Genomic DNA, 27200 nt, shown 5'->3' with positions numbered 1-27200 from the left:
AGAACAAAAAAAGGGAGGGGGGAGTACATTACATTTTTCCATTATTGCAGATGCAAAATATGTAGGTTCTCAATAACTCTTTTGACTTAGGCATGGCATATGTCACTGAGAGTTTTTACTAGAAGCTATTTCCTACTCCAGATGGCAGTAATGCTTGGGTGTTTAGTGCAGCCCACATTGCTTGGGTGCAAGTCATCACCATGGTTGGCTGGGAAGAGCAAAGCTTGATTGGCAGGCCTGACTTGGGCAGCTCTTGGTATGATTTCTTAGCCCTCACCTGCTGGACATGCTAGAATCCATACCCTGAGCTTTCATAAAGTAGCAAATAGGCCACTAATACCACTACTTCAGGTTTTATTGATGGACTAGAGTCGCAAGTTTTTGTATTTCCTTTTTTTCCTCTTACTACAATACTGTATAATCAACATCACGGTGAGGTTTTATACTCTTTAAGCTTTCCTTCTTGTTTAGGCACTACTGCCAATCTGTTTCACAAATGTGAATATTGGCTATACATGAAAATAAAAAAGCTTAGTTTTTATATCTAGGAAAATATAAAGGAAATATAAAACTTCAATCTCCCTCACCATGCTTCAGATCTGTTCAACAAGCAGTCTTCCTAATTACCCATGATTACATTAACACAAGATACAAATTTAACTGTATACCTCCTCACAGAATCCCTTCCCAAGGTTCTTCTTTTTTTTTTTCCCCATCCTAACTTCAGGAAAGAAATTGTTAGCTCACAAAATATATGTCTTCCATAATTTACTGCTGTAACATTCAAATCACCCACTGGGCTTTATCTCATTTTCATCTCTACTTAGGCTCAGAAATGTGTTGTCTCTGAGAATCTTCCCTCTGAGTACCAACAAGGGGAGATTAGATCTCATTTCCTGCCTTCATTTACCTTCCAACAGTGCTCAATAAAAAGGCAATAGGAAGAATGAAATGGCTTGTTTTTCCAGGGGGAAAGATATTTTCATCCACTAGGTATTTCTGTTTCTTACAAACATTTTTAAAATACAACATCTCAGAAGAGGCAAGTAGCCTCAACCAACATTTCTACCTCTTTACAAACTAACTCTGTGAGCACAATGTGGTAGCAAAGAACAGCTCCAGTTGTGACCAAATTAAGGTTCCAATTATATATTGGTCATGTAGCAGCAAAGAACAGTTATTTGCAGATCAAAGTCGTGAACTTCCTGAAGATGGTTCTCCTCTTCACAGAGGAGCATCTGAGCTCTCAAAACAGCTTCAGAATTTGTTGAAGTCTACAATCTCCCCATGGCCCATGAGGTCCTGCATGACCTAGCCCCTGTCAACCATTCCAGACTGATCCCCCATACTTTCCTTCTTACCAAATTTCAGCTGCCCTGGTAAACTTTCTCTAAGTGCCCTGGTAAACTTCTCAAATTGCTGTAATGTCCTCTGCCCAGAAATACCTGCTACATCCTTTACTTCCTTCTGCTCCCCCAAATCTGGCCAACTCCTGTTATTTTTTGCATTTCATCCTAAATGTCATTTCCTCAAGAAAGCCTTCCCTGCCCCTCTCCTTCCCACAAATTTAAGTTAGGACCACTTACAATTTATTCCTATAGTTCTCTGTACTACTCTGAATCAGTTACTATAATTATAATTGATCATGATTAGTGTATTTTAGAAAATGTAATGGAAGCGTGGCTCAGTTGGTTGAGCATCTGCCTTCACCTCAGGTTATGATATTGGGGTCCTGGGATCGAACCCCATGTCTGGCTCCCCGATCAGCAGGAAGTCTACTTCTCCCTCTACCCTTCTTCCCTGCCTGCCACCTGTCCTGCCCCACTCATGCTCTCTCTCTCTCTCTCCAATGAATATACAAAATATTTTTTAAGAATGTAATGGAAGTTTCTCCTACTCACATAAACTCTGTGAGAGCAGGAATTAGTAAGTCTTGTTCATCAAGGTGTTAACAAGACACCATGTCTACCACAGGGTAAATACTTAATAAATATGTGAGGAAGGGAGAGAGAAAGGAAGAAAGATATATTACCAGAATTGTTGGTACTGTAGCAAAAAGAGATCTTCCAGCTACCTATACACATCTGGGGCTGGTTCATTATATAGAACATTTAACCAAATCTTTTTATCATTCCAAGATATCTAGAAATGCCAGCGCTCGTGAGCAGATGTAGCAGCTCTTCGGTGTGGCGGAGAGCCACGTACCACAGCAGTTAGACTCATAAGTTTTGGAGTCAGCCACTTACTTAGATACAAAAATCCCAGCTCCACCACTTACCGGCTAGGTGACCTGAGCAATTTTCTCACCCTTCCTGAACCTTCACTGATTCATCTATAAAATGAGGCTAAGAATTCTAGCCCCTTTAAGAGTTGTCTCAAAGGCTAGAAGAAGTACTGTCTGCAAAGCCCTTATGACCAAGATTTTAGTGCTGTTACCATTATTACCAAGAAACATGAGAAACTGTACCAAATTCAGAAGATATTATCTTACATAGTGCCTTTTCCTTGTTAAAGAAATATAACCCTAACAGGCATATTCACAAACAAGCTGTTTTCTTGTCCAGAGATCCTAACACCTAGACTAACTGCAGAATGTATAGCTTTATTTTTCACAGGCATTGAACAACGTGATAATAGCCAGATACACATACAGAATTCACAAGAATGATCTGAAAAGTATTCACTTATGAGCTTTCAGAACTGAACATGCAAAGAAACAAACTAATGTATTCACACTCACTATATCCTTCTGGATACTTTCCTCCAACGACTAACGGCACATTCTTCCAGTTGTCTCTCCAAAACAAAGCTGAGACTCAGATCCTTTAGTAAGACTGGTGTTAAAAGAGCGCCAGAACCAACCACGAATCAGTGGTTTGGGTGCCAGTCTGCACCTGGCACTGGTGCGCTGATGCGGCCCTGCTAACCAGTAGAGCGGTGGGTTTCAGGAAACTCTGGCCCCAGCAGGAATCAGATGTCTGCTACCCAAGCTCCACCACTTACTGGCTATGGACAGAAGCTGGACTGCATACAAGCTAGTCAGCCTAATCATTTCCCAGATATAAAACACATTAATAATACCTATCTGTTAAAACTGCTGTGAGCTTTTGAGTGGGATAACGCACATCATCTATAATGATTATTTGAGATACTATGTGGTGACTGCTTAGCAAATACATCTATTTCATTTCATATCTTTTCCTATTACCATGCTTTTCATAGAACAAGATGGTATTCATGACAGAAGCCAGGCAAGGCTGTAATATCTAGATAATATATAATTACAAGGGTCTCATAACTTACAAAATGTTCCTAATGACAATATCAATAATAGAAACAGCGATGATGATCCAGCAGGGTACGTGATAAGGAAGAATTTTTTTAAGTAAGACTGACATTTAAAAGTTGCTAGCAGTGATGCCTGGATCACTCAGTGGATGAGCATCTGCCTTCGGCTCAGGTCGTGATCCTGGAGTCCTGGGATCAAGTCCCATACCAGGCTCCTTGCAGGGAGCCTGCTTCTCCCTCGGCCTATATCTCTGCCTCTCTCTGTGTGTGTCTCTCGTGAAAAAAAATAAACAAAATCTTTATTTTTTTTAAATAAACAAAATCTTTCAAAAAATAATAAAAAAATAAAAGTTACTAGCAATATCTTTATCTAGCAGCCAAAGAGAGCTAAGAGGACTTATTGCCAGTAAGAAGTAAGCAGGAGAGCTACGATTACACCTAATACCAAAATCTGTAACATTAAGTCTGTCTTTATTAAATTTACTTGTTATGCCATAACCTCCAGATAAAAAAGATGGGAAGTAAATGAGAGAAGAGGTGTAATGTTAATACTGGGGTGGGGAAAAAGAAAAGGCTTTAAATTCTCATTCCAAACTTCCACCTGGAGTTCCATTTCCCTAGGCCAGGCTCCTAGGGCACAACCTACTTCAGACAGCCTTCCTTTGTAGGATCCAAATTATACTGATATGGGACTCTGGACCAGTCCCTTAAACTCCTACAACTCAGTTTCCTTATCTGGAAAATGCAAAAGACGATGAACCTATGTCAGAAAGTAATGTAGTAAATGAATGAGCTAATAGATATAAAGCATCTAGAATAGTGCCAATGCATAATAAATACTGCGAAGGGTTAGTGATTAGTAATAGCAGGTATAACGTGTTATTTTAAAATGGCTCAGGGTGGGGGGTGGGGGGTGGATGCTTGGGTAGCTTAGTCAGTTATGCAGCTGCCTTTGGCTCAGGTCATGATTTCAGGGTCCTGGGATGAGCCCTGACATCAGGCTCCCTGCTCAGCAGGGAGTCTGCTTCTCCCTCTCCCTCTGTCCCCTCCCATCTTGCTCATGGTCTATTTCTGTCTCTGTCTCTGTCTCTCTCTCTCTCTCTCTCAAATAAATAAATAAAATCTTTAAAAATAAAATGGACCCAAGGTGAGAGGCCTGGCATGTTGGTGGGCCATACATCGGAGGTGAGAGGACACAACTGCAAAGAGAGCCCAGCCCAGAGGACAACAATCAGCATGTCCCTACCTCACGTAATCTAACTTCAGAAGATGGAACATGTACTGCGATTTTACAAAAGTCAATCCAAATGCAGGGTAGTAGAGCCAAGCCCTATCACTATAAAGAAGTTCATGGGCACTTAAGCAAAATTAGTTTGCACAACAAATTTCTAGCACCAAATGCAAACAAAATTTGTGTAGCTGCTTAAAACTCACATTAGATTTATATTCCTAGAAGAAAAAAAATAGAATTTAAAATACGAAATGGGCACAAATAAATAGATCACTCAGGATGCTATCCAGATATAATTAAGGACATGAATAAAGTAACAAAGTGGTATAAGAACATATTTTCAAAAACAGTCAGTGAGGATTAGTAATAACACGAATAGAAAACAGAACATTCTTTAAGCAGCCAACAAAGCAAAGGCCTAACTCAGTGATTCTCTGACTCAACTTTTGAGGCAATTTCACAAAATGAGCTTCCTTGTGAGTACCAAGAGTATCCTCAGATGAGAATATATCTTTACAATCCTCAAGCTATTACTTTCTCTCTAATTAAAACATGAACTATATCCAAAAAAAAAAAAAAAAGAGCTCACCAAAACACTTCCCTATTTTTAAAGGGAAGGATCTCTTTGTGAGGGCAAAGCCAGGACACGCTTGAAAATACTAATGATAGATATTGGTTATTGTGACTTCTAGGTTTCAGAAGATTAGGGCATAATTCTTTTCCCTTTTACAGTGGTGGCTGTAAATAAGATGGCTACTTATGAAAGAACCATTTGGCTGAAGAAAAGGCCTTCCTTATACATTAGTTTAAATTCAAAATAAAAATCGTCATTACTCATTCCCTTTGCAGAGCACACCCCAGAGTAAACCATGAAAACTGTCTGCTGATTGGTTTTTTCTTCTCTCCCTGGGGCCGAGCTGTTTTTTTTATACAACATTACACAACTGCTCAGACCACATAGACTTAAACCAGTTGTAAACATGAAGTTATCACTGAAATTTAGTACTATCACATTACATTTTAGAAGTGAAAAAATATTGGGGTGCCTGGCTGGCTCATTCGGTAGAGTATGTGACTCCTAATCTCAGGGTCATCAGCTCAAGTCCCTTGTTGGACATGGAGCCTACTTAAAATAAAATTAAATTAATACAGAAGTAGAAGAATATTGGTCTTGTTGTGGTCATCTTTGACCCCAGGGAGAAAATAGTATGTGTGTGAAAGAATATGTATAAAACACACCTGGTGAAGGCACAATTATGTGTGTGTGTGTGTGTGTGTGCTCGCGCACAGCATACGTCAAAGCAACACAAACTGTCAAAATATCACAGGAGCTAGTTATTTAAACTGCACCATGAAAAAAATAATTCTAAAAGCTTCTAATAAAAAAAAAGCACCTGACTTTCCTTTTTTATTTTCCCTGCCCATGTTCCCAGAAAGAAAAAGAAGTTAAAATAGCTGAATGGCAGGGAGCAGCAGGGCAGAGAATGAAGAGCCAAAACTCATATAATACACCACCCGGAGAGTCCCGTGAGAGGTCAACAGACTAAGCACGGTTGATAATCCAAAATACACAGAAATCCCCCACAGCAAGTTCCATGCAGTTCTTCTTCATGCTCTGGCATATGCCCAGGGAGAAAAAACAGTTCAAGTCAGAGAAAGTGAAAGTGTCAGGCAGAAAGGAATAAATATAAGATCATTTTACAAAGCTTCACCTTCCTTGAAAAGAGGCAGAGGCCAGGGGACCTGGGAGAGTGGACACTGCAGGCTTCCCTCCATCTCTGCTTGGCCCCCCGTCCTACTCAGCTGGTCCCCACAGGGCTGGCCAGAGAGTCATAAGGGCCCCAGCTGGGTCTAGAGGACACAAAGGCTGCCTAGGGAGCCCATGGGAGCAGAGGAGGGTTGAGGGAGTTGAGGGGTGACAACCAAAATGGTTAGGTAAATGGTTTCTTGGAACTGTTGAATTGAATTGGCATGTATGCAAGGCCAGGTCACAATCACAGCTGAACCTCACCCTGACCCCTCAGCTCCAGCTGCTCTTTAAAAGCAGAGGGAAGGAAAAAAAAAAAAAAAAAAGGGAAGGGGAAGGTGCAGTCCACCCCGATTCTAAGCCCATGTCTCTCAGGAGACAGCACGGCCAATGCTGATTCAGGGTTTCCCACCTCGGGGGAGCATGAGGCTTGGCGACGGCTCTGTAGTGACAGAGAGCTTCTCTCCAAAATCTATTCCAATCTCAAAAGATATTTTAGGAAAACACTCAGACTTCTAATTTGGTGTGGTGAAAATACTATTTAAAAGCAACTATAGAAACGCTGAATTTTTCTGTTATGAAAAGCTACTTTATACTTCAATAAAAGAACAGGAGTCAAAAACAGCTTAAGGGCCTACATAGAATATGCTTTCTATTTTGAGAAAATACCTATTTGCAATTTTCAGAAATTGGTCATTCGCCATACACAGGTCAATCTTTCCTGAGAAAGAAAGCATATCTTAATATTTTTGCAGCACAACGCCCCAAGAATGAAAATTTCCAACAGAGCCCAAGGATTCTAAAACTTTCTGTCCTAACTATTCCTCCCAATACTTAACCTCTCTGACATCAGGTCCATATGAATCCACGAAAGAGAGTCATGTGGGAGGTTTCCCTGGTTTCCCTGATTTTCTTTAACAAACATGTTTTGCCCTTTCTTTTACTCCACTTTCAGTGCCTCATGCTGCAGAGAAAAGGAAAACTATCTTATTCAGGAAAAATTCAAAATAACTAAAGAATATGAGCTATTCCGGTAAACAGGTGACAATCTGGCACTCAGGAGCCCGGCACCCTCAACCATAAATGCAAATTCCAACCTCAACCTTCCCTCTCCCTTCCCAAGAAAAAGACTCTTCAATAAAAGCATTTTTTTTTAAACAAAACCAAGAAAAACCACAGACATAAGCAAAGGGGAAAAATATGGTGCAATTAACTTCCTTCCACTCTTCCTTTCCCTGAAGGTTTGGCCAAACCCCTGGCCTTTCAAATCTTTCTGTCTTCCCATCCCCAGGGTCAGGTCTCTGTCTAGCTGCAGGCTCCCACTGGGATCCTGTGCCCCTGCTGCCAAGGACTCCCCTCCGCTCCTCACTTGACTCAGTCTCCCCGGCCCAGCTGCCTCCAGGCTCCCAATCGCTGGGCCGGATGCACTGCTCAGCTGCACAGTCTGGGCACAGCTTCGGCTTCACCTCTACTTCCCAGAACCCACTCCTGACTCCCGGGTTCTGAGTACACAGCACACTTATCTGTGGCAGTACTGTGCCCCCACCCCCGTGGGCAAATCCTAACCACACTCCAAAACAAGGCAGGCAGAGGCCACCAGGTGGGCACACTCTTCCACTGTTGACCCTAAGCCTACTGCTTACCTGCATCTGGGCCCACAGTGTCTCCTTCCATTTGCAATGGAAGAGGAACCTTTCTTCTGGCTGAAGCTACCACTCTCCCTAGGCTTCGGGGCCCACTCGGACCCATGCCCCTTGGTACCTCCCCCCTTCATTTATCCTTCTGTTCTCCTTAAATGTCAACCTCTCCCTCTCTAATGGCTCCTCCTTTTCAACCCACACAGGTGATACTCATTAAAAAAAACCCAGCTCTTCCAAACATCCTATCCTGACATTGTTCTCACTCTCCTACTACCTACTACTACTTTCTTTCATCCCCTAAAGAGCCAAACCAATTGGCTTCTTTCCCCATCCTCAGCATCTCTTTCCACACCTCCCTCTGCCCTCTGTATCCTGGCTTCCGTGCCACCACTCCTGATTCCGTTATTTTGTAAAATGTATTGACATCTACTATGTCCCAGATAACATGGGCCTGGCACAGGGAGAGGACAGGACAAATTGGACATGAGCTCTGATAGCTGCATTCAGTCCAGAAATAGATTGTATTTGGACTACAACTTAAAATATTTTTTCAAATAATTGCCCAAAATTCAAGAGCCTGGAGATCTCACATGAAAATCCAGACTTTTGGCATGGATTAAAGAATCCAAGAACTCTGGCAGCAACGCTTCTTTCGCTATCTGACAATAACCAGTTGGAGCTGAAAAGCAGCCCCCCCTTAAATCAGGCAAGGGCTCGCTGGTTCACCACGGGCCCATCAAGCCCTCTAAGCTCATTTTCTTTTCTCTGATGGCCCCTGTGTGCAACGAAGTTTGAATCCCTGTTCTAGATCAGTGCTGCCCACTAGACATCAAAATGTGACCAACATACATCATTTTAAATATTCTGATAGCCATACCTTTAAAAAATAGGAAAGGAACAAGTAAAATTAACTTTAATAATATATTCTATTTAATGCAACACATCCAAAATATTATTTCAATGTATAAGCACCATAAAAATTAATGAGATATTTTACCTTCTTTTCTCTGTGCTAAGCCTTCACAATCCAGTGTGCATCTTACACTTGGAGCACAACTCAGTTGGAATCTGCCATATATCTAACATTCAAGAGCCATGTGTGGCTAGTGGCTCCATCTGAGGCAGCACAGTTCCAGATGCTTAATGATTCACTACAAAAACCATCTTACAAGTAGAGAGAGGGAGAGAAAATTAAGGGTAAAGAAGAAAGCAGGCAGGACCGAGGAAAAGGGTGATGTTAGAGAGGAGGCACTGTGAGGACTTCAAATTCAGAAGGAAGAATGCAGGATCACAGAGATAATGAAGAGTGTTCCCCAAAAACATAAGCTACGACTGTCCAAACCTGCAGGTATAAAAACACCTTTTATAGGCAAATGCAATTAACTGGCAATGCAGATTTTCTGGAGGGAGGCTTTAGTGTTTCATAAACATGTAGTCATTGTGCAAGGCAACCGACCAAATGTCTGAACCACAATTCACACACTTGACATTCAAGAGGCCACAGAATGGACCAGGCTACTGAGGACAGGATTCTTGCTCGAGACTGGGATTTTGATCTTGCTCAAGGGGATGGGTTTGAGGAGAAGTGGCAGTGATGCAGACAGAAAATTATCTTGAGATAAGATCCAAGCAGAGATCAATACTTAGAGATCATAAATGAGTGAGACTATGACAGCAAGGTGTTAGAAATCCAGATATGGGGTTGTAACATCAGAGGTCAGAAAAGGAGATGTGGGTGCAAAAAACAGGATACCCAGGGTCAGAGACTGGCACCCAGAAATGCATCCCTGAGCCAGAGACCTGAGAAGTAGAAATCACTCCTCCATCCTCCATGAGAATACAATATGGTGGCCAGGGAGTCGGTGTCATGTCCTCCCTTCACACCCACAGACATGAACAAGAATTAAAGTACAAGCTGAGAAAAGCCAAGCCACTGGCTAGGGAAGAGGAGAAGGTCATATACATCTGCCAGACTTAAAAGGACTTGGAAGCAAGAAGGCAGGAACATCATTATGTAACTAAAAGTGCTTTTGAAACTTTTCCAGAACTTCTTCTGAATAGCTCTAGCCCATCCATTCATCCCTTCATTCACTCAGCAACCACTTATTGAGTAGTCTTCCCTCTACAATGCTGATTAGACAGGTCGATCATACTAAGGCTTGCCAAATCCTACTCTAGCAGTGCTGGTGAAAGTAGCTCAGGCTTAAGATAGGGTGAGTTGCTCATATTGATGGGGCCTCACTGAATAAAACCTATGGGATTAGGAGGGCGCATTGATCCCAACGCATTCAGAGGGTCCATTTGTCTATCATGTGTTGTAGTTTTCCCTAAAAGGATGAGACAATGAGAAATAAAGCTGGTATAAGATATCTAAAGAGACTTCACAGGAATATCGTTCTCTCAAGAAGGCAGTGTGCATGACTTTTAAATCTCTTATATTGAAAATACAGGTTTTTTGCATTGTTTGCATTCAAATTAATGTTAAATACACATATTTGGAGACATGAGGAAAATCATGGCCTGATAACCTGCTGAAAAAAAATTCTAATGTAAGAAACTGGTAACATTGGAGGGGGAAACCATTTGCATAAAATCTTCGATTGTTGAGGGATAGTAATCACTTTACATATCTGACCTATAAAAAGCACTGTAAGTTAGAAGAAATGGTCGACAGTGACAAAAAAAAAAAAAAAAAGCAAGTGTCACATAAAGTTAATCATGCAGGGGAAATAGACGCACGATTGTCAATGATTCCAACAAATTCAAAATCACAAACAAAAACAATAGAGATTTGGCAGCAGAAAAAATGACACAAAGGGTACCTCACACGTTTCAATAATTAACTATATAGAAAGATAAATTTGTCCTAAATACATATGCTTCATACCATAATTTTATGAAAAAACAAGTTATCTAAAGCAAGTTCTAGTACAACTAGAATATTTACCTCATTCACATTAAACAAACAAAAAAGTCAATATTCAAACAGTAACCCTCAGTTACCAAGAAAAGGTTTTAATTAAGATTCTTGGCTGATTGAGGCAAGGAAATGCCTAATGTTTAGTAAGTTTTCCAGTAAAAAAAAAAAAAAAAAGTCAGATTTCAAAAAATTTCTGCTTATCTAAAGCATACGACTATGCACTGCAATTAGCTATAATTAATAAAAAGTACATGACCCAAACTTCTGAATATGCAGATTTTGTCAATGCTTACAGTATTACCTAGACATACTATTTACTTTTCGTCACTCTTGAGTTGACATTTTGATAATCATGAGTCAAGAAACCACACTACATATTTCTGAGTTACAAAAAATATATTACTAACCTTTAATTTTGTGAAATCATCCCTTATTTCCAAATGACAGAGCAAAAGAAAAAAGGGAGAGTGCTTGTCCTATGATCTTTATGAGTCTATTAATCCTATTTTATCTAAGAATTTATTTTTGCTTTTCCAGGACAATGTGCAAATACTTGCCAAAGGTAGTATAAGATTTTTTCATTACTTTGTGAAATTGTGATGTCACCAGTACTGTCTCAGTTAACTTGAGGCTACTTTTGCCACCAATGCAAGTAAAGGAATTTACATCTTAAATGAGAAGGACCAACAAATTTCCCCATTAATTTTTTTCAGCTACCCACTTATTTGTAATGGTGGCAGTGGCAAAACTTCAATATACTGTTATACTATAAAACATTAGCAATTACTAGTGTTTACTGAGCTCACGTAATATTTACTTGATAATATTTCCATATATACAAGATTCATAGCTGTAGTCGGATCTTCCAGATCCGCAGCATAGAACATAAAAGTCATAGGAAAATAATTCCACTCCAAAGTAAACCTGTCACTGTTTATTCTCTTTCTCTGCAATAAATTGATGCTCCAGTGATTTTTTTGGAAAGCTATCACACATCAAACTTCATGACCTGTTCCAAAGTTCCTAAGATCTCATCCTTTCTCTCTCACTTTGAAAAAGCTATTAACATTGCTTTTAGGGCTTGTTTTGGGGAGTACTGGTTTTTTGGTGATTTTAAGTCATTTACATTAGGAATTACGTTTCTTCACATTTGTGTCTTCCCCAAGATTAAGTTACAGTCTATGAAGTAATATTAGAGACACCTGGAAAATAGCAAAAATTAACCCAAATCACACTTTTAAATCATTTTTAAAAATATATGCTTTCTCTAAAAGGTCAGATAGTTAATGAGCCAAGATACACTTCATGTATAGACTTAATCTTAGAAAATCTTTTTATACTTTTTGTGGGAGCTTACAGATGTATTTTAGGAATTTTTTCCCAATGAATGAATATTCTTCTTACTATGTTTTGAAACATTTCTATCATACCCTGAATAGCCACTTTTTTGACAAAAACTTTTTTGCTTCTCTACAGAAGCAATTTTAACAAAATGAATTTAAAAGAAAAAAACAATAAAAGTTTAGCATTCATAAACTTCATGCTTTTGTTAAAGCCCTAAAAAACTGTGACATATTCATTCTTCACTCTTTATCTTAAAATACTGGCTTCCTGATTCTAGCAAAATATAATTTTAGTAACTCATCAAGACAGAATACATAAAATTGGCATATTTTTGATATGCACACAAATTGAGAAAGCATCTTTCCCAACTGTGTTGCAGAAAATGAAATGCATCTGGTATGACAATATGGCCAAGCACGTGAACTAGAATCAGTGGGAAGAAATGTTTTTTTTTTTTTCTTTTTCTCAAAGCAGAACATTTTAAATAACGTACATGCCCCAACATGTACAAAAGTGTCTTCCCAAAGGTGTATTTGGCTAAAGAACACAGAGTAGCAAGAGGGCTGGTAAGGGCCTGGGAGGTTTGCTCAGTTTTAATCATTGTACATCAGTGATTTCCAAATCTCTTTCCCCCATCAGTTCAAACTGATGTAGTTTTTATTTTTTATTTTTTTTTTATTTTCTTGCTTTTGCTTTTGCTTTTGCTTAACACCTCCACCCAGAGTCAGAGTTTATGCACATATGTTGTTGTGGCCTCATGCTGAGCTGGAGGGGGAAGTGGAGAGGTAGGGAGGTGTTGGAGAACATGGCTAATGCCAGGATCAAGCAGCGAAAAATTGAGACATTTGGGTTATTTTTGCAATGAATTTTCTTTCTTCTTTGAAAGAAAGTTCTTTTTATCTAGGCAATCTGAAGATGTTTTTAATGCTTTTATTACCTTTCCTTTCATGTGCCCCTATCTGTTGTTGAACAACACAGGAATCTGCCTACGCTAGGCACTCCCTTCCCCAGCCCAAGTGTGTTCTGAGGCCAGGGGCTGGGAGAGCAAGGAAAGATCTCGGAGCCAGGCAGGAAGCTTGCAGGGTGCTGCACAGCTCAACCTACTCCTGGACACCGTCCTCAGAAGGGGGTCCTCTTCTACTTGCAGCGCCCAATTCGATTTCTTTCTCTTCCTCATCACAAGGTAAGCCAGCCTGACTCTCAGATTTGGGCAGAGGGTCCGTGAAAGGACTTAGAAATCCTGCTTCTGCATTGGTGAGACAATGCTGCTGAAAGCCAGATCTGTGGCTTCTAACAGAAAAAGCTGTCTACTTCTCAAGGAACGGACTCCAGGAGCTGCAGGTATAGGGAAGCAACAAAGGTGCCCCTTCCTGGGACTGGGTGTGGCCTTAAACTAGCCCCTCAGGGCTACTGTTCTGCCCACACCCCACCTTTCATCTATTCTTTGAAACGCATTTTAGCTTTGTTACTCTTTTTATCTTCCTTGAGATGCCGGCTCCTTATAACGAAAGCTTCCTTAGAAGATAGAAGGTATCCTCAATAATGTCACTTGTAATGTGATGTAATAAAAGATGAAATAATGTATCACAGAGAAAAGAACAACTTAATATAGCTAATACATCACAGAACTGATTCCAGGGAGTGGGGAAAACCCTCCGAATGTACGTAAACTTGCAAGCATTAGTCACAGGACTGAAGTCATCTTGGAAACAAAATAAGCTCTAAAAGTGGTCAAAGGCAGTTATAGTAATGTAAAAAAGATTCAGGAGAATTTTAGCACAGAACCTCCATCATTTATTAACCATGTGACCCTAGAAAGGTTATTTAATGTCTTTGAATGTCAGTTTCCTAATCCATAAAATGGCAACAAGAACTTCCATCATGTAGGGCTGCTGGGAGGATCAGATCCAGTAAGGCTATAAAGTGCCCAGCATACCGTGAGGGCACACACAATGCTAGTTTAGTATGCTCTCCAAAACAGGCTTAGGTCTTTGGTGTACAAAATTCATAATTACATAGCAATATTTAAAAAAAAAACTGAGTGTCAGAAAACTGGTAAAAACTAATATAAAGATTAATTCAGAACTGTCTGCTTTTATCGGAGAAGGACAAACATTATAGGGTCTCATTCATTTGGGGAATATTAAAAATAGTGAAAGGGAATAAAGGGGAAAGGAGAAAAAATGAGTGGGAAATATCAGAAAGGGAGACAGAACATGAGAGACTCCTAACTCTGGGAAACGAACTAGGGGTGGTGGAAGGAGAGGTAGGCGGGGGGTGGGGGTGACTGGGTGACGGGCACTGAGGGGGGCACTTGATGGGACGAGCACTGGGTGTTATTCCATATGTTGGCAAGTTGAACACCAATAAAAATAAATTTATATATATAAAAAGAATTGTCCGCTTTTGCTTTCAGAATCTTGGTTCAATGGCCTGCAAAGTAATTTAGTGAATCAAATAATCTCTCTACCTTCAAAATAATTCAGTTATTTGTTGTTGCATTACTTTTGTTCATAAAAGTGAATAAAAACCACTGCAAAGAGTACCCCAACTCTAAAGTTCTTATGCCTCGGGATTACGTGCACACTCAAAAGTAAATTCTTCTAAAATATACAGCATTCATCTATACTGAATTTAAAACATCCTTTTAAGACCACTTTTTACTCTAGTTTTGAAACCAGACACACGAGTTCTATTCAATTATCTTTCAAGATAAAAGGGAAAGTAGAGCTATTTAGACTCTTTGTCAGGGCTCTCTACTTACTCTTCCCAGAATAATTAAAAACTTTTTCTAGAACATTAGTAACAGCAGGTTATCCACCTGTATCCCAGCTTGCTTTCTGAAACTATACTAAGCAGCTAATAAACCATAAGAACTTTCAACTGATGGCCCATCTATTCCTGCATCACGCTGTCTGAAACGCGGCCTTAGGTTTTCTGGAGCCCGGCTTTTAACCTACTTAAAAAGATTAACCTTTAAATGAGTTCAAGAATAATTAATCAGAGTCAGAATAATGAGAATTTAAATAAACCAAGACGTACTGGAAGAAAAAAAGTTCTTCAGGCCACCGAGACGGAAACTTTCAAAATGCCTTGCTAGCAGGTACACAATTTGCAGGTCTTAACAAAAGGGGCGCATCGCCTCTGCAAAACCCAGGGAATAAAAAGCAGCTGCTCAGGGGAACGCCTTAAGAATCGTTCATTTTCACTTGACTCTTAATGGGACCAAACTTAACTCCTGCCTGACCAACGAGGCAACACGATGCCTAGAGAACAGACTTAACACGCAACTGCTTCCGAGGACTGCTGACGCTCAGGGGAGGCCGGGCAGCTGGTCTACCTCAGCCCACACGCTCCCGCCGTGCACCTGTTGGGCCGCGATCTACTCGCGCCCCGGGACTTCTAGGAAGGGCGCGCGGCAGCACGAGCAGCCTTTGGCTCTTAGGGTTTCCCCCGAACACGGACCTCACCGTCTCCAATAATCCACCTCTCCGCACCACCGTTCCTTCCCGCAAGCCACTGGTTTCCAAAGGTGGCCCCTCCGCACCCGCAACCGTGGTTGCAAATTTTCTTTTCTAAGTTGCTCGATCTTTCTTTGGAGAAGGCGAGAGACTTCGCTAACACAGTCCTTCCAGGGGACCTCCCCCCGAAAGTGCCCATCTGATGTCTGGCGTTAGCCCTCTCCTGCCTGGCTCCTACCTGTCGTCTTCACCGGCGGCTCCTAAAGCTGCCCCCAATGGCCTCCGGCCGGAGGTGTGATTTCTACCAAAAGTACGGTCGGGGCGCAAGTCAGAACTGTAAACCACCCCCCCCCAGCAGGCCCGGGAGGGGTCCTTGCCACGACCTGATTTCCCGGTGGCACCCCCGCTGCCCCGCGCCTCCCCGGGGAGGCGTCTCCCCGAGGCCGGGGGCGTGGCCCGCGCACCTGTGCCTCACCTGGCTGCTGCCCGGCTCCTCGCGCGTCTCGGGGCTGCGGGCGGGCTCCGCGGGGGGCGGCGGCGGCGGCGGCGGCGGCTGCAGCAGCTGCTCCAGGCAGGCAGTGCCCGGCAGGGACGAGCTCTTCTGATGGCACAAGTGCGCCTCGGGGCCCCGACGCCGTGCGCCCTCATCTGGGGCGCGGGCCCCCCTCGCGGGCGGCTGGGGCGAGGAGGACAGGGAGGACGAGGCGGAGGACGAGGAGGGAGCCGAGTCCGCGCCCGGCCCCTTGCCCGCGGGCAGCAAATGCTCGCGGATCCGGCGGCGCAGGGTGGCCCCGCGCTCGCCTCGGCCGCCCCCGCCGGGCTCCAGGGGCTCCGGCGACGAGCAGCACAGGTTGGGCTGCGAGGAGGAGAAGACGCGGTCCAGCACCTGCTTGCGCTTCTTGAAGCCGCTCCACCTGCCGCCCCCCGGGGGTGGCGGGGACGGCGACGGGGTGTCCGCAGTGCGGCGCTCGGGGCCCCCCGCGCGCGCGCCCCCGCCGCCCTTGCCCTTGCCCACCCCCAGCTGCAGGTTCTTCCAAAGCCGGGCCTGGAAGGAGGAGGACGCGGCGGCCTCCCGGGGCTCCATCCTGCGCCCCCGGCTCCCCCTCTCCACGCCGCCTCCTCCTCCGCCTCCTCCGCCGCCGCCTCCGCGCTCTCCGGCTGCACCTCCTCCCCGGGCCCCGCGGCGGCGGCGGGCGCAGCAGCAGAAGCCGGGAGCGCCCGGCGGCTTCAGGACCGCGAGGGGGGCGCTGGCCGGGCTCCCGCGCCGCTTCTTCCTCCCGCACCTGCCGGGGAGGGGGGGTCCGCAAAGTTTGGAGCTCCGCGCCCCGCAGCTCCAGGCCCCCGGGGCCCCCCAGGCCGCGCCCCGGCTCCCTCTGGCTGCAGAAGCTCCCGGCGCCCGAGCGTGCGCGGCCAGCGGCGCCCGGGACCGCACCCCGCGCCCTCGGGGCAGCACCTGGCGGCGGGGCGTCAGCGGGGCGTCAGCTGGGCGCGCGCACCCCCGGCGGCAGGCGCACGGCACTGAGACCAGCGCGACCTGCAGCCCCGCGGGAGCGCCCGGGACCCGGCTCGGGCTCCGGCTCCGGCTCGCGGGGGTGGGGGCGGGGGCCGGCTGCGCCCCGGGAGCTGCCCGCAGCCCCCCACGTGGCCCTCGTGGGTCCCGCGGGGCTCAGGACGCCCACAGCGACCCGCGAGCCTGCCCGCAGCCCGGCGCCCCCCACGGCTGCTCCCGCCCGGCCGCGCGGAGACCTGGAGCTCTCCGGTCCTGACTTCATCCCCTCCGCCCTCCTTTTGCTCTTTCTTGGCACGGGCTGGGGCGGTCTCCTCTGTGTCCGGGTCTACGGGGTCCCGGAGGCTGCCCCGGGACCTGGCTCGCCCTAGAGGTGCGGGGGGTCCACGGCGCACGGCGGCGAGCAGGACGCCCACTGCCCCTCACGCCGCGCCACGCGCAGGGAATCTTGTTTTCTTTCGCCTGCGTTTACTCCGTTTGCTTCGCTGAAAGGCAGTTGGGTTTGTTCAGCTCGTTCAGACCTTGCTTCTCCCTAAATCTACTGATGGAAAGGTCTTTTGCTTCTACTAAGTGAGCTTCTTGAAAAGCAGGTGATACCCCTTCTCCACCCTCCTCCACTACCCTCCACCCCATTAAGGATGGAAAACAGAAGAGTTCCTGAGTCTTGGCACCATGCTGTCTGATTCCAATCTCCCAGCTAGCAGTATGCCCTACGTTAGGAGGTCTTACCATCCTAATTTTTTAGTCTTTTTTTTCCTTTATAACAATTATTTAAAAATATTTCTTGAGCACCTACTATGTGCCAGGCAATATGATAGGCTCTGAGGATGAAGCTGTGAACAAGGCAGACAGGGCCCCCCTGCTCTCATGGAGCCCTTCTTCAATGAGGGTCCAACAGTAAACAGAATTTCTTTCTTTCTTTCTTTTAATTTATGATAGAAAGAGAGAGGCAGAGACACAGAGGGAGAAGCAGGCTCCATGCACGGAGCCGGACGGGAATCGATCCCGGGGCTCCAGGATCACGCCCTGGGCGGAAGGCAAGGCGCTAAACCCCTGAGCCACCCAGGGATCCCCAGTAAACAGAATTTCATTTCATTTCATTTCATTTCATTTATTTTATTTATTTATTTTATTTATTTTATTTTATTTATTTTATTTTATTTTATTTTATTTTATTTTATTTTATTTTTTTGTAAACAGAATTTCTAATAGGAAAAGTCCCATGGAGAAAAATAAAACGGCACCATAACAGAGTGGCTGTGGAGGTAGAGAGGTAGGGTTGCCAGATAAACTGCAGGACATCCAGTTACATTTAAATTGCAGATAATTTTTTAGTATAGGTACATCCCAAATATCGTACAACGCATACTAAAATATTATTTGTTGCTTATCTGAAATTCAAGTTTATTTTTATTTATTTAATATTTCTTTTTTTAAGATTTTATTTATTTATTCATGATAGACATCGAGACAGAGAGGCAGCGGCACAGGCAGAAAGAGAAGTAGGCTTCATGCAGGGAGCTAGACGTGGGACTCGATCCCAGATCTCCAGGATCAGGCCCTGAGCTAAAGGCATTACTAAACCCCTGAGCCACCCAGGCTGCCCCAAAATTCAAGTTTCACTGCGTGTTTTGTATTTTTTATTTGTTGAATCTGACAACCCCATACAAAGGCGTCTGGGTTGTTGTTTCTTAAACCAAAAGTCTATTGAGAAACTAAAACTTGAGTTGAAACTTAATGAGACAGGTAGTCATTGAAAGATCTATTACAGAATTCCAGGCAGAAGGAACAGTAGGTGCAAGGGCCCTAAGGCAGGAAACAGCTTGGTTAGGCATGTCCAAGGGCATATAGAGTGGAGGGAGGTGAAAGACTTGGTAAGACAGTAGAAGGTCCTGGTGGGGTGGGTCCCACAGCCCCAATAAGATTTGAGGTTCCTCTAAGTGAAATGGGGAGCCATTAGATAGTTTTTAAACATGAGAGTAACGTGATGTGATTAACTATTCACCTACCTTCCCCATAGGGCTGTTATAAGAATTAAGTGAGAAAGGACTTAGCTCAGTGCCTGAGATTTTCTACAATCAAGTTTAAAGTACCACAACCACAAAAAAATGACCTCAGTTTGGAACCACCATGATAGTCCAAAAAGAACTGCAATATACAGGTCTTTTTTTCTATAACACAGGAAAATTATTTTGTCACTAATAGTTCTAAGACATGGTCAACAAAAGCAGAGAGAAAATAAATACAGAATGACTATAAAGAAGAAAGAAGAAATGACCACTCCTTCTTACCAAAACTCTATAAATATGTCAATTTTTCATACTTATATGACACAGATCTGTAGACCCATGGAGATAACTCCATACAATTCAGCCTTATATTCATATAATCTTTTAATGATGTATTTAATTGAATTTTGTAGTTTAATATTTTCATTTTTATCCTCCACCTAACTTTGCCTTGAAAATACTAACTCTGAGATTTTAGGTTCTGGGATCTGGGATCCATCCCAAGTGACACTTACCCATCAATGTGAATTCAATTAAACAACTTAAATATGTATGTATATGTAACTTACATATGTAACTTATCCTAAATAGTTAAAATGGATTCTAAAATGAGAGGTTGTCCTACAAATTTTGTATTATATAAAGTTGTACACAATATGTCCAATGTCTTATTATACTTAAACACTACAACACAAGGGAAAAGGGAATGGTACAAATTGATCCCTGAGAACTGAAGAATCACTTCTGGCCTGACTGATTAAGGAAGATTTCTTGCTGGAGGCATCATCTGAGCCAAGATCTATTGCAGGCGACAGAGCATACCAGGAAGATAGATTGCCACCCACCAGGGAAAGCAAAATTCATGGCACATAGCAAAACTCCAATAAATGTTAGCTGTTCTTTTTATTATAATTTGCTAACCATCTTAAATATTGATGGAGCATCTGTTGCTTGAATTAATAGGAAATTAATAGATGTATCACACACTGATAGACAGGAAGTTGGGAAGAGGATGGGTAGGTAACAGTCAGCAACAAGCCCAAAGGAAGTGAGGGAGTGAACCAAGTAGCGAATTTGAAGGAAAATTTTTCCAGGAAGAGGGAACATTAAATATGAAGAGGTCAAGGCACGAACTTACCCAGACTGAGATATGGCAAAGAAGACAAAGTAGCCCGAACAGAGAAAGCAAGAGGAGCAGGGAAGGGGAAGAAATTGCAGACGCGGCTAAGGCCCAGGTCCTGTAGGATTCTGGAGGCAACAGGGGGGACTTTGGATTTGGGTGGATGGAAAACCACTAGGGGGCCTTGAGGAGCATTTCCTTTTTATCTAATTTGCATTTCAAAAGATTCCTCTGGTCTTTTTGTTGACAATTCAGTGGAGATGGATGGAAACAGAGTTTAGATAGGAGCTGTCACTCATTAAAATACCCTAAGGACAAGGGTGGCTTTGAGCTTTAGCTGAGGAGCAATGAAGAGTAGTTCAATTCTAGACCCAAGACGTTCTGAGGATGGAAGCAACAGGACTAGCCATTGTCTAGATATGAAGTACTCGGGGATCCCTGGGTGGCGCAGCGGTTTGGCGCCTGCCTTTGGCCCAGGGCGCGATCCTGGAGACCCGGGATCGAATCCCACATCGGGCTCCCGGTGCATGGAGCCTGCTTCTCCCTCTGCCTGTGTCTCTGCCTCTCTCTCTCTATCTGTGTGTGACTATCATAAATAAATAAAAATTAAAAAAAAATAAAAATTTAAATGAAGTACTCAAGCACTGAGCTACATGGTTTGCGTCATTTACTACGCGTAATCCTCACAGCAACCCTATTTTACAGATGAGGGAACCAATTCTGAGGCATGTGACAGGATCTTGCAAGGTCACTCATTGAGTAGTTAGCAGGTCCCAGGTCTAGGGATTCTGAAGCCACAAACCTTCTTTAGTTTCAAAGTGTATGCATAAATAGAATAAAATAACTGAAAGAGGCTTCAAAAGATGCACTGATTCATGTCCTTGCCCTGTGAGCGACAAGACTGTCTTGGACAGAACCACAACTTCCACTTGATGAGATCAAGGCCATAAATGCCAGTATAAAAACAACATTTGGGAGACTAATTGAGTTAAAGGCCAACTAAATGGCACTTAAGGAGCCCTCTTGTCAGTGGAGCTCTGGCTGCTGTCCCAGCTTGCTCCCAGCACTGGGCCAGACGCCTTCGTGCCCTCATTTCCTCCATCAGTCTCGAAAATGGGGATAATAATGCCTATTGGCCTGACCCACCTCACAAGGATCCAATTAAAGGCCAGTGTAGGCAGCGTTTTTGACGAGTAAAGCCTGTCTACTAGAGAGACGTTATCATCACTGTGGAATCAAAAATAACAAAAACTACCAGACTGACTTGTTCCAGCTTACATGGAAAAACCCTGCCTGTGTGGAGAGAAAGCACCGGGTACCCTTTAAAACCAAGAACCCGGTCATGTGTTGAGAGGGCTGCCGACTATGCAGTCAGCTCAACAGAATAAACCCCTATTCTGGTGTAAACTAGGTTTTGCCTTTTTTTTTGCCTGCAAGTTTTCTCAACAGTTCTCAAATGTAGTTTAATGTTTAAGTAACTTCAGAGAAGCTATTTCTGCTAACTTTATTTAACCTAAGCCACCTCCAATTTGCATCTTAACCAGAGAGGTAAAAAATTCTAGGGTCCTAGACCAAGACATGCTCTGGAATTTGTATGTTGGAAGGGCAGAGGACCGTGGTGTAGCTTGAATGGGGGAGGGGGAAGGCTGAAGCTGCCTTGGCACATCTTTTTTTTTTTTTTTTTTTTTTTAATTTTAATAATTGTCCTTATAAAGGAAGAGAAGAAGGAGTTAAGTGGAGATTTGGAGAGAGAAAAGCCTGCTGCTGCCCACCTCTCAATGCCAGTTCTATGTTGCACAAAGTCAGAAGACATGGGCATTTGCCTTGTGTTGCACTTAAGTGCTCTGTTACCACAGGTCATAGAGCCTTAGTTTTTCGATAGTAAAATGAAGAAATAGAGCTCATTTCCCTCCAAGGTCCCTTTCAAATTATGCAAGTTTCTGAAACGATTCTCCAGTGTAGGATATAATCCATCTACTCATTCCTGGTCTGATGTCCTACTTTCACTGGTATATGCAAAGGCACGTACTACTGGATGGCCATGTAAATGACCCCTTTGAATATATGCCACATCACAGAAGCTCCTGGGGCCCTACTCCTGTCCCTCAGGCCTCAGCACAGGATGGGTATCTGTTCTCTCTACTACACCTTCCCCAAGTGCCTGGAATAGTTCCACACCAATGAGTTCCAAGAGATGATGTCTAGATATTCAGGGCTCCCTCAGAGTTGGGGTGGGGTAGGATAACCCAGAGGGACTCTATCTTTTTCCTAATTCCCATGCCCTTGGTCCCATTTGGGTTGATACAACCTTCTGGTCTCACATGCCTCCTTCCCTAACACTGCATCCTGCACCTCACAAATAAACTACTTGTATTTGAGTCCTTGTCGCTAAGTTGGCTTCTGGGGGACCCCAAACTAAAACCCATACTATGAACACTTCAATCATCAGCTGAGGTCCCGGATTTGACCATTCAATGAGAATAAAAGTAATGTTCTCCAGCAAGATTCCTTTGGGCCGTACACTTCTCTTAGAGGACTATAGAGACAAAGTTTATTTCCAGCCTACAATCTGTCCCCCAAAAATGAGATCCCTTGAGAATCAGAATTTTCATCTATGATTTACTTCCTAGAATAGATAGGTAATAGGTAGGTATGGACTCCCCAGCATCCATTATATCCTGGGAGATTAGTCTCAACTGATCATGGTCATTTCATCCCTTTTGTCAGATCTGTAACCCATCCAGAAACTTGAAGGATATATTATTACTTGGGACTGGATTCTACTACAAGTAACACATAACCCTTCAACATGTTCAAGAAGTCTGTCTTAACTGTAGAGAACAAACTGATGGGTACCAGAAGGGGGTCTGGAGGGTTAAGTAGGTGATGGGGATTAAGGAGGGCCTTGTGATGAGCACCGGCCATTGTATGAAGCATTGAAGCACTAAATTCTACCCCCAAGACTAATAATACAGTTAGTATGTTAACTAGCTAGAATTTAAAGGCTTAGAAGAAAAAAAAATGTTCAAGAAGTCTGAAGGTTGTCACTCAGACTGAGTATGGCACTCCTATTTGTTGCTCCACCACGTAGGCCCACCATTCTCAAAGTCACTCATGCCTTAATCAATGGAGCTCCAGTCATTACATTCACCTTCTAGCAAACAGGAGAAAAGGGTAAAGAAGAGTTGTCCCCACCTTTAAATTTCCTTCCCCAGTCTTCTTATATCCCAGGGCTTAGGCCTCAGGTCCGTGGCCATCTCATAAAATCTTTATTCTGGGCAGTCACACGTCTAGCTAAGAAATCTGAGGTTTCATTATTGAGGAAGAAGGGGTAGATGGATATTGGGGGACAATGAGCAGACTCTGACACAGAGGAGTAGTCATTTGAGAGGCTTCTTCACTCAAAAAGAAAAGGCACAAAATAAATGATAAATGATCTCTCTTCTTTATCCACACATATTGATGTTTACTGCTATGTTTGGAACCTCTGCCCCCATGTCCTTCTGGACCTGAGGATGAGGTGGACAGCAACGTTGGCAGAGAAGAGAGAAACCACTTCAGTTCTGGATGTCATTGTGCTACGCAATCAGCCCCCCTTGACGCCTTCCTTAAGTCTGATCCTATCCTCATGTAGTTATCTATCTATTAATTATTGAGTAGGAAACTAATTTATCTAGATTTTTAGCCAGTTTTAGCTGAGTTTTTGTTTTGTTTTGTTTTTATTGCTCATAACAAATTAACTGCTTAAAACAAATACTCGTTTCTTATTTCGCACTGTCTGCGGTTCAGACATCTGAGCACAGTGTGGCTCCAGGGTTCCTCTGCTTCAGGTCTCACAAAACTGAAATCAAAGTGTTGGCAGGGCTGTGCTCCTTTCTGAAGGCTCCGGAAAAGCATTTGTTTCTAAGCTCACGCAGACTGTTGGCCAAATTAAGTTCAGTGTCCTAGTAGAGCCGAGATCCCTATTTCCTTGTCAGCTGTCCACAAGAACAAGGCCAAGGAGTCATACTTAACTTTTGTTTAATTATTTATTAAAATCATTCATTCATTCATTCATTCATACTTAACTTTTTTTTTTAATTTATTTATTTATGATAGTCACACAGAGAGAGAGAGAGGCAGAGACACAGGCAGAGGGAGAAGCAGGCTCCATCCACCGGGAGCCTGATGTGGGATTCGATCCCGGGTCTCCAGGATCGTGCCCTGGGCCAAAGGCAAGCGCCAAACCGCTGCGCCACCCAGGGATCCCCCATACTTAACTTTTAAAGACTGCCTGCATTCCTTGGCTCCTGGCCCTCTTCCTCAACTCCAAAGCCAATAATGGCAGACTGGATCCTTCTCACATTTGAGAGCTCAACCACCTCCCCTTCTGCCTCATATCTCTTACTGACTCTTCTGTTGGTTTCTAATTTGAAGAGCTTGTGTGATCACATTGGAAAACTTAATTATACCTACAAAGTCCCTTCACATGTATACCTATACTAGCATCTGATTGTATAGCCAGATGTCCTTTGCAGTGACATCTTTAGAATTTTAGTTGCCACAAGTGTCCCAGAACCCAGTGTGTCCTGATGGGCACATCCTCATTGCAGACCAGAAGAAAAATTACATCTGTGATTGCCTCATTCACAGTAGAGGGTTAGAGGAACTGGCCCCATTATAAAAAGTAACAGAATTAAGATACATTGATATTCACTAATGATAAGAGCACCGAGAGACCCCTAAACAGGGCAGATCTTTCCCCTCTCCTGTGCTATTTCAAATCTGGCTATTTTGCTAATTAGAATCACCTTGCTCCCCTATTTTTGCCGAATATGGTGCTTTCCCAGGTAGCAATCAGTTTTGGGTTTATTTCAAATCCAATCCCCTAACTCACAAAGTTTTCTCTGACCTAAAATGGTTATTTAAAAAATACACATTACTGATTTCAAACCAGTGCCTAAAAAATTGAGCTGCTTTTCTGGCAAGCTCTGTTTTAAAAGTGCCTGCCTAGGGAATACATGAGCAAGAACTAGTTAGAAAAAACTTTTGTAGAGTTTTATTCTGAGATGATCTCCTGACTGAATCCCACAGGGAAAGTAGGAAAAGGAAGGAAAGATGGAGTGTGTATAATCATCCTTGGAAAAAATAATATCAAGTATAATGTTTTTTGTGAGAAAAACCACATTGAATGAAACTATGTTGGCTAAAATAGCTTTCCCAGGCCCTGATTTGTAGCCTGTTGGTCTGTCCCTCCAGTTTGATTTTCATCTTGACCTCTGCCACCATTCACAGTTAAAGCTCTAAATTCTGGCCATATAATTACATAGGTAGTATAGGTATTGTTTTCCCCCTTTGACAGAACACCTAAGAAACCAAGGTATGAAGGGACTTGGTCCAGGTCTCATATAAATTCAGCAATGAGATTAGTGAGGTAATTATAGGTTGCAGCATGTTTTAGAGTTTGGGCCATCCTCACTCCCCACCACTCCCAGTAAATGTGGGTATATATCTCATTCAATTCCAAGATTCAGCAGATTGGATCTAAGCACAATTTAACCAGTTCAAGATCAAGAATTGTTTGTCTCTGTCTGGATACTCAGACAATAGCCTGAACTCCAAAGACATCAGGTCTGGCATTGCAAAGTCTTGGCTCAAGCCAGATGGCAACACCTGGGAACTCTGCACATTTCCCCTAGCCTTGGGTTAAGAAATGAATTTGAGGCAGAAAAATTGCTGCCATAAATAAACAAAACAGCATTCACCATTTATAGGGGCTGTCATCTATAAATAAAACCTCTGAGCATTAATGAGATTGGATACATGGCAAGAAGGCTAGCACTGTAGGGAGAGTTTGACATTGCAAATAGTGGTGTATTGGAATTAAAAAAAAATAGAATGGTTCACTTTTGTGCAGAGGGACAGAAAAATATAGCTCCTTTATGTTTTCTGTAATGAATCTGGTTTTCCTTTGGAGTAATGCTGCTCCACCAGAAGTTAATGGAGAAAAAAGAATGAAATATCCAACCCAACTTCAACAATCACCAAGATTTAACCATTTTGATTGTCCTCTTAGGAAATGCCTACAATCGGCTTGGGACAAAATGTTTGTGTCTCAGGTGGGCTTCTCTTGTTACTCTCCGTAAGAAGGTATCTGAGTAACTGGGGAAAGGATGTGTTTCTCACAACTTCATGAAAGCAGGAAACATTCTGGAAACAGTATCGTCCGCCTCTTTTGCTCCAGGAGAGATGTCCCTTGTCCACCTGTTTTGCCTGCTAGCATTCATGAGCAAGTCTGTGCTCACTCGACCTTGTGTTTCCTACCCTAATCAGTGCCCAAAAAAGCTCCCAGATGTCTCAACATTTCCTTGGCTTTCACTGGCTGGGGCCTCTGACACCTATCTGTCATTTCTCTTATTCACCCTGGGCCCAATTATTCATATTAAGCTTCTACTGTGAGGCCTCCTAGGCCCATTGGCACTTGACTAGGTATCCACAACACAAGAAAGGAGTCAGTCAGGCTCAGAGCTCAATGTCCGGGTCTTCTCCTGCCAGCTCTAGAGGGCCACCTAGTCTTTGTTAGTATGGCTGCAATCTAAATGGGTTTGCTTGCGACAGCTTTGTCCCCTGGGAGAAAAGAGAACTTGCTCTTCTCTCTCTATCTCTATCTCTTTCCCTCTTTCTCCTTCTCTATTCGTATCCCTATCTCTATCCCTATCCCTAATTCCCCTGTCTTCCCTCCATCCCCTTGGACTGTCCTTTGGTATCCACACAGGATAGGTTTATCATTTAGGGTTACAGCAGGAAATAGATACCACACAAAAACAAGGAGATTTGGATATAAATTTTTACAATATAACTATTTTCAAAGGTTTTAAAGATTTCTTCATATAGCTCTTGGGTTTACAGCGGTGGCTCTCAGAATCTGATCTGGAGACCTGAGATCCTTTCAAG

The 27200-nt window shown here is 43.3% G+C and overlaps 1 protein-coding gene across 16 annotated transcripts in view; it reads right to left on the bottom strand.

Annotated features, from left to right (window-relative positions):
* The window catches only part of MCTP1 (multiple C2 and transmembrane domain containing 1), a 527670-nt gene extending 510667 nt beyond the window's left edge, over nt 1-17003 (bottom strand). For all 16 annotated transcript variants that reach the window (XM_072791100.1, XM_072791166.1, XM_072791128.1 and 13 more), the window contains exon 1: nt 16107-17003. In XM_072791100.1, the coding sequence (XP_072647201.1) occupies nt 16107-16715 (609 nt within the window). In that variant the 5' untranslated portion in view covers nt 16716-17003. The remainder of the gene's footprint in view (nt 1-16106) is intronic.
* Nucleotides 17004-27200: the final 10197 nt, after the last annotated feature.

The sequence above is a fragment of the Canis lupus genome, chromosome 2 (assembly GCF_048164855.1).
Source record: "Canis lupus baileyi chromosome 2, mCanLup2.hap1, whole genome shotgun sequence".
In the NCBI taxonomy this organism is placed as follows: domain Eukaryota; kingdom Metazoa; phylum Chordata; class Mammalia; order Carnivora; family Canidae; genus Canis; species Canis lupus.
This window is presented reverse-complemented; position numbering and strand designations above follow the sequence as displayed.